A 16,275-nucleotide genomic window follows, 5' to 3' on the forward strand; every position below is an offset into this window, starting at 1 on the left:
GAGCGGAAGAAATTTACGGAAATCCCGGAAAACGGTTTATTTTCAAAATGAAAAATGCTACCAAAAAGTTGTGAACGCACAAAATGTAGATCTCAATGAGAGTTATTTATTGGTATAAAAGTTATCTCATAATAGTGATGGGGAGTTGAGATATGGCGTTTGTTCCGTGTTCCGTCTTCCGTCTGGCACAGGGAAGACGGAAGACGGAAGAAAGACTCTATTTAAATAATCCAACGAAATTTCGAAAAAATTTTATACCAATCGATAGCTCTCATTGAGATCTATATTTTGTCTGTTGACAGCTTTTTGGTAGCATTTTTCATTTCGAAGATAAAACGTCTTCCGTAAATTTCCGTAAATCTCTTCCGCTCATCTCTGGTAGAGATGGAGTAGGTTCAGCGGTAAAATTTGACGCCGGAGGAGGTTCAGAGGTTAAAGTTGAAACTGTGGTAGGTACAGAGGTGATAGTTGAAGATGGTGTAGGTTCAGAAGTGATATTTGAAGCTGGAGAAGATTCACAGGTGATGGTTGAAGATGGAGGAGGTTCAGAGGTGATAGTTGAAGCTGGAGGAGGTTCAGAGGTGATGGTGGAAGATGGAGGAGGCTCAAACGTGATAGTTGAATATGGAGGAGGTTCAGAGGTGATAGTCAAAGATGGAGGAGGTTCAGAGGTGATAGTTAAAGATGGAGAAGGTTCAGAGGTAATAGTTAAAGATGGAGGAGGTTCAGACGTGAAAGGTAGAGATGGAGTAGGTTCAGCGGTGAAAGTTAAAGATGGAGGAGGTTCAGAGGTAATAGTTAAAGATGGAGGAGGTTCAGACGTGATAGGTAGAGATGGAGTAGGTTCAGCGGTGAAAGTTGACGCCGGAGGAGGTTCAGAGGTGAAAGTTGAAGATGGAGTAGGTTCAGAGGTGATGGTTGAAGATGGAGGAGGTTCACAGGTGATAGTTGAAGCTGGAGAAGGCTCACAGGCTATAGTTTAAACGGAATGGTCCAAATTTCATAGCGAGATCTTTTCACTGAAAGAAGTTAGGGACAGCAATCTGAAAAATAGGATTAATATAAGCTAAGAAAATTCTTTATAAATTCGTTCAAACAAGAGATGTGAGCTTGAAACTTCGAAACACAGCTCAAAATCTGACGCTAAACATATTTATAACAAAAAATCAAACAATTTTCATTGAGATTTTTGAAAAATGGCCTGATCTTTGTTATAAACATGCTTTACGTTCTACTCAAAGTGTATTTGTGTTTATACAAATTTATGAATATAGAAAGGTGTCAAAAAACGATAGGTATAAAGAATCTGCTCACACATTTGTATAAAAAAGTAAAATTGTTTTAACGGTATTACAAATCATTCTAGTGGTATCATTCAATATGAGATAGGACCAGTAACAGCAATAGATGAGAAAGAAATAAAACAATAAACATATAATTTTTTTAAGTAGCATCAAATTCGGTGGTTAATGAGCCACATCAGCATGATTGCGGAAATAACCGAGCAAAACCCTAGAAAAGACTGATTGGATCCATTACACTCGTCAGTTGAACAGCAACATAAAGTTCCTCCACCTTCACGTTTGGCACAGCCTTCTTTCTGAAAAATGTAAGTTGGTAAAGTCAAAATATTGTATGAAAAATGTTTTCGGAATTTATTGAGGAATTCCAAAAACAATTCAAAACATTTACTTGACAAGTTCCAAAATCGCAGCTGTACTGAGCCCCTTCATAATGTTTTCGACCAACATGTCCATGTGAAGGCAGTCTGTAAAAATTCACTGTTTTAAACAGTAAACAAAAAAGAAGTTTTTGCGAATCATGACTATCAATTCTTTCCCCTGTTTTCTTCCTTTCCACAGAGGGAATAATTTTTTTTTGGTTGACAATTGAAAATTGGCTGTCTGAAAATAAAGTCTTTAATTTTTTTTTCAATTATCTAAAAATATTCTGCTTTTTTAACTTCGTTTTCAATTCTAATGTCACCCTAACTTTTATTATTTCATATAAACATTGTTTTTATCAACATTTTGACATTGTTTTGTATTTATCCAACATTCTGTCACAAAAATAATAATAAAGTGAATTACGAACAGTAAGTCTGTTTGTCTAATAACCTGATTTGGCAAAGGCCCTTTTCTCAAACAACAAGTTCTAGTCGGGAGTCAGAAAATTGATAATGCGCAGAGCAAACTGGCAACCGTTCCGTGACACTAATTTGGTTAATCTAATCGCGAAAACAAACAGGCATTAATCGTTGATGTTTTCCGTTGTATTCTTCTAGAAGAAAAAAATCAGGGCATTCTGAATTATGGTTTTGCAATTCCATATCTTTTGAAATCACTGAAGTCAAAGTCAAATGACATTTCAAAGAGTTACAGTTACATACTTTACACAAAAATCGGTTCCGTTGCAATCCAGTATTTCAATCTCTCCAATGGCATCTCCATTCACCGATCCTTGCATTCCTAAAATGATAGGTAATCATAATTCGTTTAAAGACATGCAATGACTATAACAGATGCTTGTCTATACTTGCACGATTGATTTAAAGTTTTGTATAAGAATACCTAGTGATTTGAAAATACATAATTTTTTTGAGAACTGAAACTTTTTACGCGTGGAGATTGGAGCTGAAATGGGAGGCTCTGAAGCCACAACTCGCCTGAAGATGATTCAAAACTATCCAAAATTCCCGAATATGTGTTTTTAAGACGTTTGACAACAGTCAATTGTAACTATTTTTTGTGATTTTCGGTAACGAACTTTCGGATAAGGCAAGAGAGGATAGAAATTATTTTAGTTCTGAATTCTGATTTCGAGGAAAAAACTCAAAAACACACTTTCTCGTTTTTATCATTAGACATCACATATGTATATCATACAACATGTTTAATCAATCGGACAAGTATGAACATTATGTAGTGTCAAGGGAATTGTAACTCTAGCTTAATGTGTTTTCCAAAAACAAAATCATACACCCAATTTTCACAAAAATCGATCACTTGGAATCAGTTAGTAACCTCAAACATTTTTGAATTACTGCTGCCGTAGCATTAATTTATAGATTCAACTTAATGTCAGGTAAAATAAGAAAATTTAAAGTTTAGATTTTTCAATTATCGAATGTTCTTCGTAATTCATTTTTTAGTTGTTCTCTCCAGTCTGCACCAAAATAACTTTCATGTGTGAACTCAAATTACAAATTGAAAACTGTAAAACTCGGAATCCAAAAAAATCTCACCACTAAAGCATCGGATTGTAAACACAACTCCAAATAGTTTTGCAATAACGAGAAGTTTGGTAAGCAACATTAAACCTTGAATAATATCCAAACTCTGAAATTCAATTTTTTCACAAATTACTGTAAAAAAAGAAAAGAATCAGGTGTAAGTAACAACAAAAATGTTAGGGAGAAAGCCGCTGACCAGGTCACAATGGTGGTATTATTCTTCGAAGAAAATACGGGGTAAGCAAAAGAACGAGTATGTGCTCCAGCGCGGGAACCCTCTCCTAGTTGCCAGTCATCTGGCCTACCGAACTGTATTTGCATTGTCGCTGTTATTCATTTCACTTTCTCTCCTTCCGTCTTCTTCTAATTCCCTTGTCCAACGTGAGAGCCTTTTCGGGTGATGAAGTAAAAAGGGACGCCATAGAGCAAACATTGCCAGGTTAGTCCATTGTATGAAGTCCACTTGATTAGAAGATTATTTTCACTGCCTTGAAACTTGCGACGCAAAAGCAATAGTACTTCGAAATGATAGAAATAAGTGATAAAATCTGTACCAGTTGATTTTTTTACCTCGTTATGTGACAAAATAAAAAATCAACCATATAAAAATGTGATTTGCAAAAATGTGCAAAATGCTAAAATTATTTAGGACATGATTTCGAAACGTATTATAGAAATCCAAGAAACTGTTTTACTTATCCACTTCTGAACAAATAAAATATTCAAGTCCAACTTGGTCCAATAATCATTTCGCAAGTCCTCGAAAACAGTCAAAGACCATCATTTTTGATACTTCGTCTACTGAACCTTTATAAGTAGCGTTAAAGCAACGGTGGTGTGTTACAGTTTCGTGATTTCAAAAAGACAAAGTTTCCTGTAAGATTACTTGTTTTTCCTGACAATATCTGTTTTTCTTAGAAAACCGCAGTTACTCAATATCCAATTGAATAAGTATTTGTTGTGGTTATTTGCGGTTTCTAGGTTTCTGGATTACATCAAACCACTTGTCATGCATCCGGCGTTTATTGTCATCTTCCATTTTCCGTATCGCAATTATCCTCTATTTTTTGTTCAGATACTACTGGGCAACAACAACTATATTACTTACACAACAAGATAATAACCATTCCGATCAGTTCATCCAGTTTCTACCACCTAATTTGCGGAAACAATTTCCCAAGGAATGTCTCATAATTGTTTCCGGGAATCACAACGTGCGCAAGTATAAAAGCAATGCAGAAAAGTAAGGACGTAATATATACATCATCTCTTCTGTCGTTTTCCCATTAAACGAAAGGCGTTTCAAGAAGCTGTCAACGACACGATGAGTGGTGAGTTTGAAGTGTTGGGTTGGAAAATTTAGATTCTTTGCTCCTATTTCCCAGTGACTCTATATTTTTGCCAAGCACAACTACACGCTCTTTTCTTCATATTTCTTTTTGAATACCTTATAAGAATCATGAATCTATTTCGACACATTCCACTGAGCAACTCCCAACTTAATGGCGTCAATCATGGTATATAGAAAACTTTGGGGAAAAAATGAGAAAAGCTTAGGGTTCCCAAAATTTACTATGGGAAAGAGAGGAAGCCGACAAAAAGTGCTTTTGAAAATCGTTTTTTTGCATATTCGGTCGAGCAGCCAGAAAAATAAATTTTTTCTCGAATATCAACTTTTCTAACGATTACCTGATTCATTTCAATTCTCGTAAGTTAAACAAGACAAAAGGGTTTTTTGTTTCGGTCGAAACCTTTAAAAATGAAAACTAAAGTGATAATTAAAGGAGGCCAGACACGAAAGTCTACTGGGTTTTCTCGGGGCGAGATCATGTATTCTGACGGAAAATCGTGCGATTGCGACCCAATGTGCGCTACTTGACGAGCATTTTTTTTTTAGTATACACTAAATTTCTTCAATGTTAGGCAATTATTCCCAACTTTTTTTAGTTATTCAGTCATTCTATGATGTCGCCGCATGAAAACAGAAAAAATAAACGAACACCGACATATGGGAGTCGAACCCGCGATGCACGATTAATAGACAAGCGCGCTCACCTCTACACCACACAGCGCTTGTCGGCTTCTGCCGCTAAAACGATTATAAAACGAGGAGTGGGCGACGCTCGAGCCGCCGCTTGGAAGAACGGTCGCGTTCTCGCTTGTACAGTAACAGGGAGGTATTGTTTAGTGTCCATTGTTATTTTCTGACTGTACTGTGTCATATATTAAAACACTACAATTTGGAAAATTTTCATGTCTGGCCTCCTTTAAAGTCCCAGTAAAAGTCTAATTTGAAATTTAGAAAAATCTGGAATAAATATTCTTAAAATTCATTATTCAGCTCTATTCCAAGAAATCAAAGGACGTCAGCAAGACTTCATGAAGGCTTTCAACGCTGGCGACGCTGCCGGAGCTGCGTCGGTTTATGATCCTGATGGTTACTTCATGCCAAACGGACGGAATCCAGTGAAAGGTCGCTCAGGTTTGTAAAAATATACTGTTTTGATTTGAATTTTTTCATCTGTTCAAAACATTATATAAGAAAAATCAACTCATTTTTGTTTTTCTCAGGTATTGAGGCTTACTTCAAAGAAGATATGACCGATGGAGTTCAGACCGCTCAAGTGAGTTTGGCTGTGAGGAGAATATTCAAATTAAGAATTTGATTTCAGATCATCACCGAAGAGGTGAACGGAGGTGGTGAATGGGCTTTTGAAAGAGGAAGCTATCATCTGGACGGTACTAAGGGACGCGAATCCGGTGCGTATCTCCAAATCTGGAAGAAGGTCGATGGAGTCTGGCTCATTCATAATGACTGCTTCAATGTCATCAAGAATGCCTGCTAAATTGAAAACTCTTCTGTTCGTAGAACACTTGTTCGAAATCTTATTTGCCGTTAGGGCGCCGCTTCTGCATTTTAAAACAATAATTAACTTTTAAACTTGCTTTCGATTTATTTTTTATATAACATTCGAAATGATTATAGCAAATTCAGTGAATAAATAATTCAGTTTATCAATAATGAAAACTATAAGTACTATTCTCATAATAAATATACGGAGTGGTGTAAGTATTCTTTTTTTCGTGTATTTATGCCATTAAATTTTCCAGGAAGGAAACTTCCACGCAGGAATAATCCGTCAGATCAAATTTGATCAACCATAAACTTTAAGGGTTTGAAGGTCTGAATAATAACGAGAAAAAATCATAAAGATCAATCCGTTTTTTTAATCAGAAGTTGTGAAAAAAGTTAGAAGCAAAGCGACGAACTCGCGCCGTATGCGCACCAGCCAAAAGTTTGAAGAGCCGGCATCGTGGCAAACAGGCTGGTTTCTTAAAATCTAAATTAGAGTGTATTTTATTCAAAATTCGAAACGAGCCTTAATAACGATACTGCGATATTGTGAATGCAACGCAGTATAATCTGTTCATCTTTAAAATTTGAATAGTATAAATTCCCTTAATCTCTTGGAAAATCAGGCGTAAAAAATTTTTTTGGCTTGAAATGGCGAAATAAAAAACAGATGAATACAGGAGAGAAGAAAAACAATGTTTGTGCAACTGTACTTTTGCGTCGTTTTCTCAGATAACAAAACCCGCAGGAGCAGTGCTATGAAAAAGAAAAAGAAATGGAATAAGCGTGAGAGGAGGAGAAAAACTGAATTAGAGGAAGTTAGAAAGAAAACAGGACATTGTAAAACTGAATGTAGAGAATTTTCTAATGTAGAAAAATAAACATTTTTGATTTAAAAAAAAGGGAAAGCAGCACAATGGGAAATATGGGTGTTTAAAGTTTAGATTCGGAAAAAAGTCTGAATGACACGAAGAAGAACCATAAAAGCCAATAAGGAAACATATAAAGTTTTCAATTGAAACGATAAAGCTCTGGTCGAACTAGGACGGCAAAATAGAGAGTGACGTCATAGCGTAAAACAATTTTTACTGGAATAGTTAGGGTACGAACGTCAAAGGGAAAGGCGACACCGTTGAGTTTGGCAACAATTAAGAAGCGATGTATTAGAATATGGTTGAAGGTAAATCTATTTGTACCACGTCGTTTTCAAGTAGGAGCTAGGAACGAAGCCATCAGCAGAGTTGTTTTCCCTGAAAATTTGAAATGCAATTTACGCTTTAATATTTTTATGTGAATAGTTGTCTGAACATATGACTAGTTGTCTGGATACACGGCATCCTGCGGTGACAAGTCGAAAAAATATAGCTGAGCGCGCTAAGCACGCATGGCGTGTCATGAGGCGCCTTGGCTCCTTTCTTGCAACCCTCGAATTTTTCCAAGGGAACACCTTTTATCTTCGTTTGAAAAGTTTTTTACCCCATTTTTGACAAATATAATGACAACAAATTGTAGAAGACGTCTTTGGCTTCTAGAAAAATGCATAATCTGTTTTAAAACTACATTGGTTTATTGAACGATGTAGAATGATACAAAAGAGGGGCTTTTATACTGGTTACATGATAAAGAATTTAATAAAAGAAAGTGATTGCGGGGGATGTGATTCACATTCCCCGGTGAATCACCATCAGAAGAGTGCGATTTAGCACATAATCATACAATTTGACGGAATACGGGCTGTGTTATTAGCTCTCAAACGTTTCTTTTCTTGTTTTTCATGATTTTCTCGATGTTTTCACTCGTAATTTAAATAGTTCTCCTGCAACGTAATGTATTACATCAGTACAAAAACTTATCCACAAATGGAAATTATCCCATGATTGTTTAATTCTAAATAAACCGTCAAAACCATCTGAAATGCTTTGAGAGCTAAATACACAGCCCGTATTTCATCAAATTGTATGATTTTGCATTTTTCTGAAAGCCAAATATTTTTTCTACGATTTGTAATCGCTACACTTTCGAAAAATGGGGTAGAAAACTTTTTAAACGAAGATAAAAAGTGTTCCAGTTGAAAAATTCGCGGGTTGCAAGAAAGGAGCCGAGGCGCCTCATGACACGCCATGCGTGCTTGGCGCGCTCAACGATCTATTTTTTCTTCTCAACTTGTCACCGCAGGGTGCCGTGGGATATGACATCAAGAAAAAATATCTGAGTTTGGTCAAAAAGGTAAGCACGTAATTCGGTGAGCACTACAATGCTAGTACGTGCATTAGAACAACCGGTTCATCTATTGTTTTGATTCATTTCTGGAGGGCCCTTATTTTGCAGGCTCTTCAATTATATGGGCTTTTATTTCTACGGGCTGTACTGAGAAATATCGTTAAAATTGTGGCATATTGCTATTCAGAATTCATGAAAATTTTTCAATTTTACAATACCTTAGCAAGATTTCAAACAACAAAAGTGTTTAAAAAATTTCTGCGAAATTCTGGAGTTTCTAGTTCTGTATATTTGTGTGAAAATTAATTTTCATACGATACTACTGTCGGGTATCCTATCTATTACAGCGGACACTATAATTTTTCAAAGTCATCTCAGACGGGTAATGCAACTGGATACTTCATGTTGGCTCAGCTGAAAATTATAGTAAAAATTCTTACTTTCGAACTCTAGTCCATCCATCTCCTTCGTCTTTTTCAATCAACCACAGCTTTTCATTGGGGTCCATGCGGATAGTTCCATCCTGAGATCCATCGAAAGCGAACTGAGCAATTGCTTCACCAAGAACCGGGGGAGCACATTCCTCGTATAGCTGAAAAGAGGAATAACGGGTGAACAGTATAGAACAAGACTGCTTTAAGCGAAATATATAAAATTAATTTCTGTCGGCAATTTAAAAAAATATTTAGCTTTCCGCATGCTTTTTTAAATCTCAGCCAATTGAATACAGGAACATTCAAAGTACCTCGTCTTTCCCGTGCCCGTTTGTGACACACGGGTCTACATCACTGCCTCCATTACTTCCCGAGAAGCTTCCACGACGAGCGCCTCCTCCATTTCTGTGGCTGTCGTTAATCGTATTCACTCTAGATGTCACACCAGACGAGGCCGAAGAAACGGAGCGAATTGATGGAGGTGTGTCACTTCCATTAATGCTGTTGGCTGTCAATCCACCAACATTGAGTTGGGCGTTCACATCATCAAGTTGAATTCGGTACTTTTGGATATCCGCACACAGAGCATCGATTTCTCGTCCGTACTGAGCGATTTGTGCGTCACAGTCAACCGGATTACCAAGCTTCGGATTTTCCCTGTATGCCATTTGCATTTTGATCACCCCTTCGCGGCTCTGCACTGCCCGCTCTTTTTCTTTTTCCAAATCTCCAATTTTTCCTTGGAGCTTCCGAGCTCTCTGCTGCGGTGGAAGCGTGCCATAGTCACCAGTGTCTTTCTTATCGTTGCTTCCGCTACCGAAGAACTTTTGATGCATTGACTGCTTGCGAGCAATAATTTTTCCTTCTTTCTTGCTCATCAGCGTTCCTTTTTTGAAAGTTGAGTCAATGGTTTCTGATAATTTTAAAATAGAATACTACAGAATTCAGATAAAACTTCTCACCAATTGAACCAGCGCCACTTCCGGCGAGGAAAGTTTTTGGATTACCCATGTCTTCAAAAATGAATGGGAGCGGTCGCGGATGACCCGATTTTAAGTTTTCCACCACCAAGTTGCCATCCTTGACAGGATCAATTTTTTCAATATCTTTCCTCATGTCGTTGTGACAGCTTCCTGAACACGCAAAAATTGTTTTTGTGAATATATTCAGTTATTTCTTACCAATGATAGGATGCACACTCGACTCGGCTTCTACGCATTTATTGAGAATCTCAACGGTGTCGAGAATTCTGTTCGTATGAAGCCGTCTATAGTTTTCCAACAGTTGTGGAAGCTTCTTGTCGTAGTGAATTGCTTGTTCTTCATTTGCTTTTGTCGTCATAACCGCATAAGATTGTTTGGATTCCTCGAGCGATCCCAGTCTCACTTGGTAGTTATTTTTTGTTTTCTCTAGTTCCAGACGTGAAATCTCCATATTTTTCTCCGCCTTTGCGTACTTCAGCATTGCTGCTTCCGCTTCCTTGAACTGTTTGCTATAAAAAGAAATGGTTCTTCCTCATATCTATTTTCATATTTTATTATACTTCTTATTTCCAGTTTTCCTAGTAAAGTAGTGGTTTTCTGAAGAAAAAATTCTGCAAAGTTTTCAAGGAACTCAATATTCCCGTGATGCTTTTATATTTATAGCTCACCTGTATTCTTTTAAAGATTTGTTCATGTCCGAGATGACGTTGGTCATATGTTTCTGTAGGTTCGCATTATCAGCCTCCAGTTGTTTTTTGGCTTGCTTGTATTCGGCGATTTTTTGCATCGCAAAAGGAATCACATTGGTTTTCAAATTTTCCGCAATAATCTGTAAAAGTTGGATTAAAGAAAGAAAAAACAGATGTAGCGTGAAAGAAAAAACAGATGTAACTAACCTCATGTTGAGCAGCAATTGGCTGAAGTCCTGCCACAAAATCATAGTAACCTCTGATGAAAGATACAGAATTCATCAACTCGGTTTCTTGACCTTTGGGGCGAATTCCATGTTTTTTGATGAGGGCTCTGTAAAAAAGATTTTGCAATTTCTAACCTAAGGTATTCTTACCTCATTTTTGAACTATACTCATTTTCGATAACTGCCCGGTCTTTCGCTAAACTCCCAATTCGTTCAATATATTCTATTCCTTTACCGGTGTAATCGTTGATTTGTGAGACGGCATCCTGAAATGTTATTCTGTTCATTTTTTTCAATGTATTAGTACATCTTTCTGTTTAAGTTTTTCAAAAAATTTTGAAACACTCTTAATGAAACGTGCTTTTTGAAACGTACTAAAGAGCCCAAAATACTTTCATAATGCGACAAAAATGGTTGAATGATTTCTCAAAATATATTTAGATTGCAGGAATTTGCAGGAAGATTCAAAAACTTTCCTGGTGGCCATGTTCGTTGGACGGCGGATCATTATTATTATTATTTGAAAACGCTGAATGAAATAAATCAACCATTGACACTCGTGATAGTCGAACTGTGTCTCGTCCCGAACGGAGCATGTTGTAAGCTGCCATACGTAAGGAATAGAACGGAAAATTCGATGAAAATGAGGTGAAACGGAAGTCACTGGGTTTGTCACTGCCTGGGTTTGATGGAAGATCACAAGAATCGAGAAAATGTAAAATATACTTAAGAATTCAATCCTGCTTCTAGTGATCTATTGGATTGAAACGTCAAAGAAGATGTGCCCCACGCAGAGAGAAAGGATTTTGCGGCCGGGTGAACTGGGGAGAGGGAATCTATAGAGTACAGTACAAAAGAAAGAATGACAGAAGGAACGGCGCTATATGTGCTTGCGTCGCGCGCGCGCAGTTTTCGTGTCTTTTCAATAATATTTTGCGAGTTAGCGAAAGAGAGAAAGAGAAGTTAAGAAAAAGAACACGCATAAAAAGAAGGATCAAGATTAAAAACTCATAATGAATAAGAGGTTATTGAATGCAGCGCGCCGCGGATAGGACAAAAACGCGAGAATGTGGGACATCACTCATGACCTATATGTATGTTCCAGGGTAGAAAAACGGACGAGGAAAGCTATGAGAACAGAACTCACATTTTCAGCCAAGCTTATCATTGAATGTTATCGATTTCACGCGAAAGAAATAGAAATGAGTCATGTTGTCTTCGCGTCATATTGACAAAATGTTGCCAATTTGTTATGATCAATGTGCGAAAAACATACGACAGGGAAGTTTATGAACTCATAAGTTACATAAACATTTTGATAATTTTTCACATCTCACAACTTTCGAAAAACATTGAGAATAATCTGGACCATGACGTGCTCTTTTTGAAAATAAGACAATTATTCTAGAAGAGAAAAAAATTAAAATATTAAACTTTCGTAATTCTTAACTCAATGAATCGGTTCAACGACAAAAAACATTTGTTGGTGCTTCTATAGAATAAAATTAAAAATGTACGATTTCCAACAGGAAATGAAAAAAGATGGGGAATGAAAACGACGGCGGTTTTATTTGTTTGCACATTCATTTTGAGAAGAATTTCTTAACTATCACTTATTGGCATGGAAAAAGTCTCAATACGCATACTTTTTTTGAGAGAGATTTCAAAACTATGAACAAAAAAATGTTCTATTAACACCCATAGCGTTTCATGATTTAATTGGTTCTTGTGCCTCAATACGTCCAAAAGTGGAATCTATCAGAAAAATTACGGCTGTGCTATTGGGTTTTAAAAACAAATCTTGTCCAGGTTTTGATGGGTAGTTGTCTAATAACGGCTTTTTAACAGACCATTATCCGATTTTAAACTTTAAAGGTTGAAATTTCTAGGTTGGTATTTTGCCAGAAGTTGAATGAATATCGGATGACTTTAATAACAAAGATTTGAAAATATGCACTTGTTCGGCCATGAGTTTTGCAGCTTCTCAAATGAAGGATAGAATCATAATTATACTCTCAGAGGAGATTCAAAAACTAGGAGCATAGTGATTTTATAACAGTATTTGCGGTATTTTGTTTTGTTAAGTACTCAAGCTGAAAACATGGTTAAAAAAGCAAATTTGGATTTTTGATAAATTTTGAAAGGAAAAAAAATCAAAATATTGTAATCTTTTTTCCGAGAGAAGGAAAAATTTTCAGAAACACTCACGTAAAGAGAAACCCAGCTATCTCCTTCGTTCATTGTGCGCTGCCGAAGAGCCCAACAACTCACTGCCGTCCAAAGTCAAAACTGTAGCAACGAATGTGACGAATCTGAAAAATGTTGGGTATTATTATTGTCATTTTTAAGTTTGAAAAAAAATTGCTAAAGCTTCATGGATCTGATTAAACCGTGTTAAAATAAATTTCGTATTAGATAAGACAATGAAACGAAAACTCTCGAAAGAACAAGTAGAAAAAAGGCCTCAAGAAGGCTATTCTCCCAAGAGAAGGGTCCTTTGACATAAAATTGCGAATACATCTCGCCCCATCTTGTCCTATGTATCTTTATCTTTTTTTCCTGACTCTTGCTATTTTGTAAACTTAAGAAAACAATTGCTCATATAGTAAATGCTCATATAGTTCGATTAGAATGAAATTTGAGATGTCTTTCTCAGATAATACGAATCGGAGAATCAGAGGCAAAATCGAATTGAAAAAACACCGATAAAACTAGCTCTCCTCGTGAAAAAATGTGATCAGTAGATTTTTGCGATGCCGATGAATTATTTTCGAAGTGAAAAATTTTTATTTAGAAACTCCAATGCCTTGCAATTCACCTCATGACAAAGTTCCCCATTTAATAGCTTTCAAAATAGACTGTTCAACCTAGCACATATCTAAGTAATATGCAAAACAGACAACTATCTCAGTTTTTGTCTTGTCTCCTCTCTGTCGCAAAGACCTTCAAGTGAACCACGCACCGAATCTCCGTAAACGACAAAAGCGACTACGAAACATGAAAGATTGAAAGAGGTGGTGGTGTTGTCGTGTCTCGGGTTAGGTAAGAAAAGGTCAGAAAAGAAAAAGAGGTGGCGAAGTGGAATCTGGTAGGGGTGAAGGCGACGACACATAGAATCGATGTGGAAGACAGCAAAAAGAAGACATGAGTAAGAGTGAAAAACAAAAATGCCCAGATAAAATTTTGAAATGTTATCTTAACTGAAACTGAAACAAACCAATCTATTGATTGCTGATCCTATCACTAAAACGAGCCTAGTTTTTCGTTTGAAAACAATTTAATTAAAAACTCTGTAAAATAGCCAGCCTAGTATTTTTAACTCGATTGATAAGTTTCAGAGAACAATTCTACTATGAATGAAGAATCGAAGTAATACACGGCACGAGGACGGTAACAATAATTATACCTCTTCCTGTCTTTTCGGGCTTTCACTTCATACATTCGGCACGTATTACAAACGGCCTCGGAGAAAAACATCTGTACAAATGTTTGCCCGTTATTGCCAGTTCTTCACTCCAGAAAGTAGAATCAAAGATATAAATAATGGTGTTCACATCAAATATACAAAAAAGTCCAAGAGACATTTTCAAACAAAAAACACAGAAAATATGAAATTTCTCCTACAGAATATTGCCTAAAATTCGAGAACGTGCGCTTCAAATGCGTTTCGCTCAAAATTGACAAATCCAAACCCTCAACTGCTTATTTCCTGACCAGCTGGTCTGGAGGGCCTCTCACACCATGTCCACTATCGGAAAGAGGCATTCAAGTAAAGCGTCGGGTCTGGTGGTGACTAATTTGACATGGGATTGAAAAGGAGAAGAAAATGAAAATGAAGACTGGAGAGTGCGGCTGAGCGGATGGAGGGTGAAGTAGGAGAGATTGAAAATGGGGAAAGAAATTTGAAGAACAGAAACGGCAGGATTGGTTGGCACACCATCAAAATCGCCAGATGTTCAAATTATGAATTCAATGGAAACGTGGACGGAAAAAAGTATGGCGCTCGGTCAAACGTAACATCATTATCAGAGTCCTAATTAAAAGATCAAAAAAAGTTTGAACATATAAAATAGTGAAAAAAGAGCTTTCTCGCAATACATAGGACGGTTTCAAGAATGAAGTTATCTTTCATCTCCTTTTTTTACAAGTAAATACTTCAGTAAACACAAAACTAAGTTTATAAACAACATAAGCTGTCGAGGAACTAACGCTGTACACCAGCAATCGCAATCTGTATGTCATTTTAAAGCGAGTAACAAAAAAAATCCAGAACTAACAGGGAATGATTCATCATTTTGGTGGTATTTCCATCTCTGATTGATTTTATATGAATAACATAGTTCAAATTCAGAAAAGAAAACAGTTGAAAAAAATACAATGAAACCATACTATTGATAGACAAAGTAAATTCTAGGAATTATTTTGCAACATTTCCATTTCCGATTGAAAAAACTTTTAGTAGATAGAAAGTATTTGACGCCCACGAGAACAATCGTTTTGCGATAGTTTTTTAAAACTTCAAACTATTTTGTGCTTTAAAGTGCAATACACTGCGAACCTCCCGAATGGTAACAAAAACAAAAAAGGGAGTAAGAATGAAGTCGTGTGAAAGCGTTTAGCAAACAGTTTTTCACTCACTACAGGCCGGGTTTTCATTGCCTGTACAGTTTTGCGCACACAGTCTCTCATTTGCTTAATGCTAAACTCTATAAATCGTATGACATCAAAATCATATGACTTTGTCGCTACCGGTAGAAACAATCGAACGAAACTATATAATATTGGAAAAATCAAATTGATAATGCTCTATACGCAGCTAGAGATAGTTAAGGAAAAAACGGGCCACAAGGAAAAAAGACATTATACAGATGGGTGTATTCGGTCTTTACCGATGAGCGCCTTGATAAGAGGCAAAAATAGCGAATTGTAGTAGTTGGTTATCAGGTTTGGATTTGTTTCGTACCATCGAGTATGAAACTATAATATGACTAGGTTTTTTTTTGAACTGATGAAAATTCAAAAACAATTGTGAAATATATTGATTCAGCTATTTCGAAATTTTTTAAACACGAAAACAAAAAAGAACATTTAAATTGAATTCAGAAAAAAATTCACGAATTTTGATGTAGAGATTGAAAGAAAAAGAAGGAAATAAAAAACGTCTGGGCGTTCTGGACATCCGATTTGACGCATGCGAAAATGATTAAGATCAAATATTCTGATTGATTTCGTTTGGCTAGTCATGAATTTTTGAAATACAAAATCTATGGACTAAACAAGAAAACAAAAATGATAAGCAATACTACATTTTCACCCCTTGTACTCGGATGAAAATGCCCGATATGTTTGGGTGGGTTGAATGGGTTTCATGCAGACGCAGAACACAGTGGGTGGTGCATTGGTGTGCGGGAAACGGGCGGGAGAAGGGCTGAGAAAAGACATACGACGACAACGACTTGCTGAAGGAGATTGAGGGGCTGAGGGCACCGGCACACAGCCTACGAAAAACAGAAAGAAAAAGAGCGAGAGAGTGGACAGCCCGTGGAGACGCAGTCACACCAATGAAAATAGTGTGAACGCATAATGGTATGTGTCCGGCTGTCCGCCCGTCCGTCTGCTTTAGCTCGTGTGGTGAT

General features: G+C 36.7%; 4 protein-coding genes across 4 annotated transcripts; 2 read left to right on the forward strand and 2 right to left on the reverse strand.

The window, feature by feature from the left end:
• Positions 1 to 319: 319 nt before the first annotated feature.
• CBG16428 lies at positions 320 to 3,314 on the reverse strand (the record flags this gene model as incomplete). The annotated part of the gene is made up of 4 exons (XM_045238745.1): positions 320 to 964; positions 1,693 to 1,768; positions 2,390 to 2,468; positions 3,245 to 3,314. The coding sequence occupies 4 exons, from the start codon at positions 3,312 to 3,314 to the stop codon at positions 320 to 322; spliced, it is 870 nt and encodes a 289-aa protein (XP_045095847.1).
• On the forward strand, positions 525 to 983 carry CBG16429 (the record flags this gene model as incomplete). Its single annotated transcript, XM_002643624.1, has 1 exon — positions 525 to 983. One exon carries the CDS (start codon positions 525 to 527, stop codon positions 981 to 983), a length of 459 nt encoding a protein of 152 aa, XP_002643670.1.
• Positions 3,315 to 5,611: 2,297 nt separating the features above from the next.
• CBG16427 lies at positions 5,612 to 6,078 on the forward strand (the record flags this gene model as incomplete). The annotated part of the gene is made up of 3 exons (XM_002643622.2): positions 5,612 to 5,714; positions 5,804 to 5,856; positions 5,905 to 6,078. The coding sequence occupies 3 exons, from the start codon at positions 5,612 to 5,614 to the stop codon at positions 6,076 to 6,078; spliced, it is 330 nt and encodes a 109-aa protein (XP_002643668.2).
• Positions 6,079 to 7,272: 1,194 nt separating this feature from the next.
• Positions 7,273 to 11,250, reverse strand: Cbr-toca-1 (the record flags this gene model as incomplete). Its single annotated transcript, XM_045238746.1, has 9 exons — positions 7,273 to 7,336; positions 8,747 to 8,898; positions 9,052 to 9,653; positions 9,703 to 9,873; positions 9,922 to 10,232; positions 10,392 to 10,552; positions 10,620 to 10,746; positions 10,790 to 10,905; positions 11,188 to 11,250. 9 exons carry the CDS (start codon positions 11,248 to 11,250, stop codon positions 7,273 to 7,275), a joined length of 1,767 nt encoding a protein of 588 aa, XP_045095848.1.
• Between the last annotated feature and the right edge of the window lie 5,025 nt (positions 11,251 to 16,275).

This window comes from Caenorhabditis briggsae (genome assembly GCF_000004555.2).
Source record: "Caenorhabditis briggsae complete genome, chrX, whole genome shotgun sequence".
Lineage (NCBI taxonomy): Eukaryota > Metazoa > Nematoda > Chromadorea > Rhabditida > Rhabditidae > Caenorhabditis > Caenorhabditis briggsae.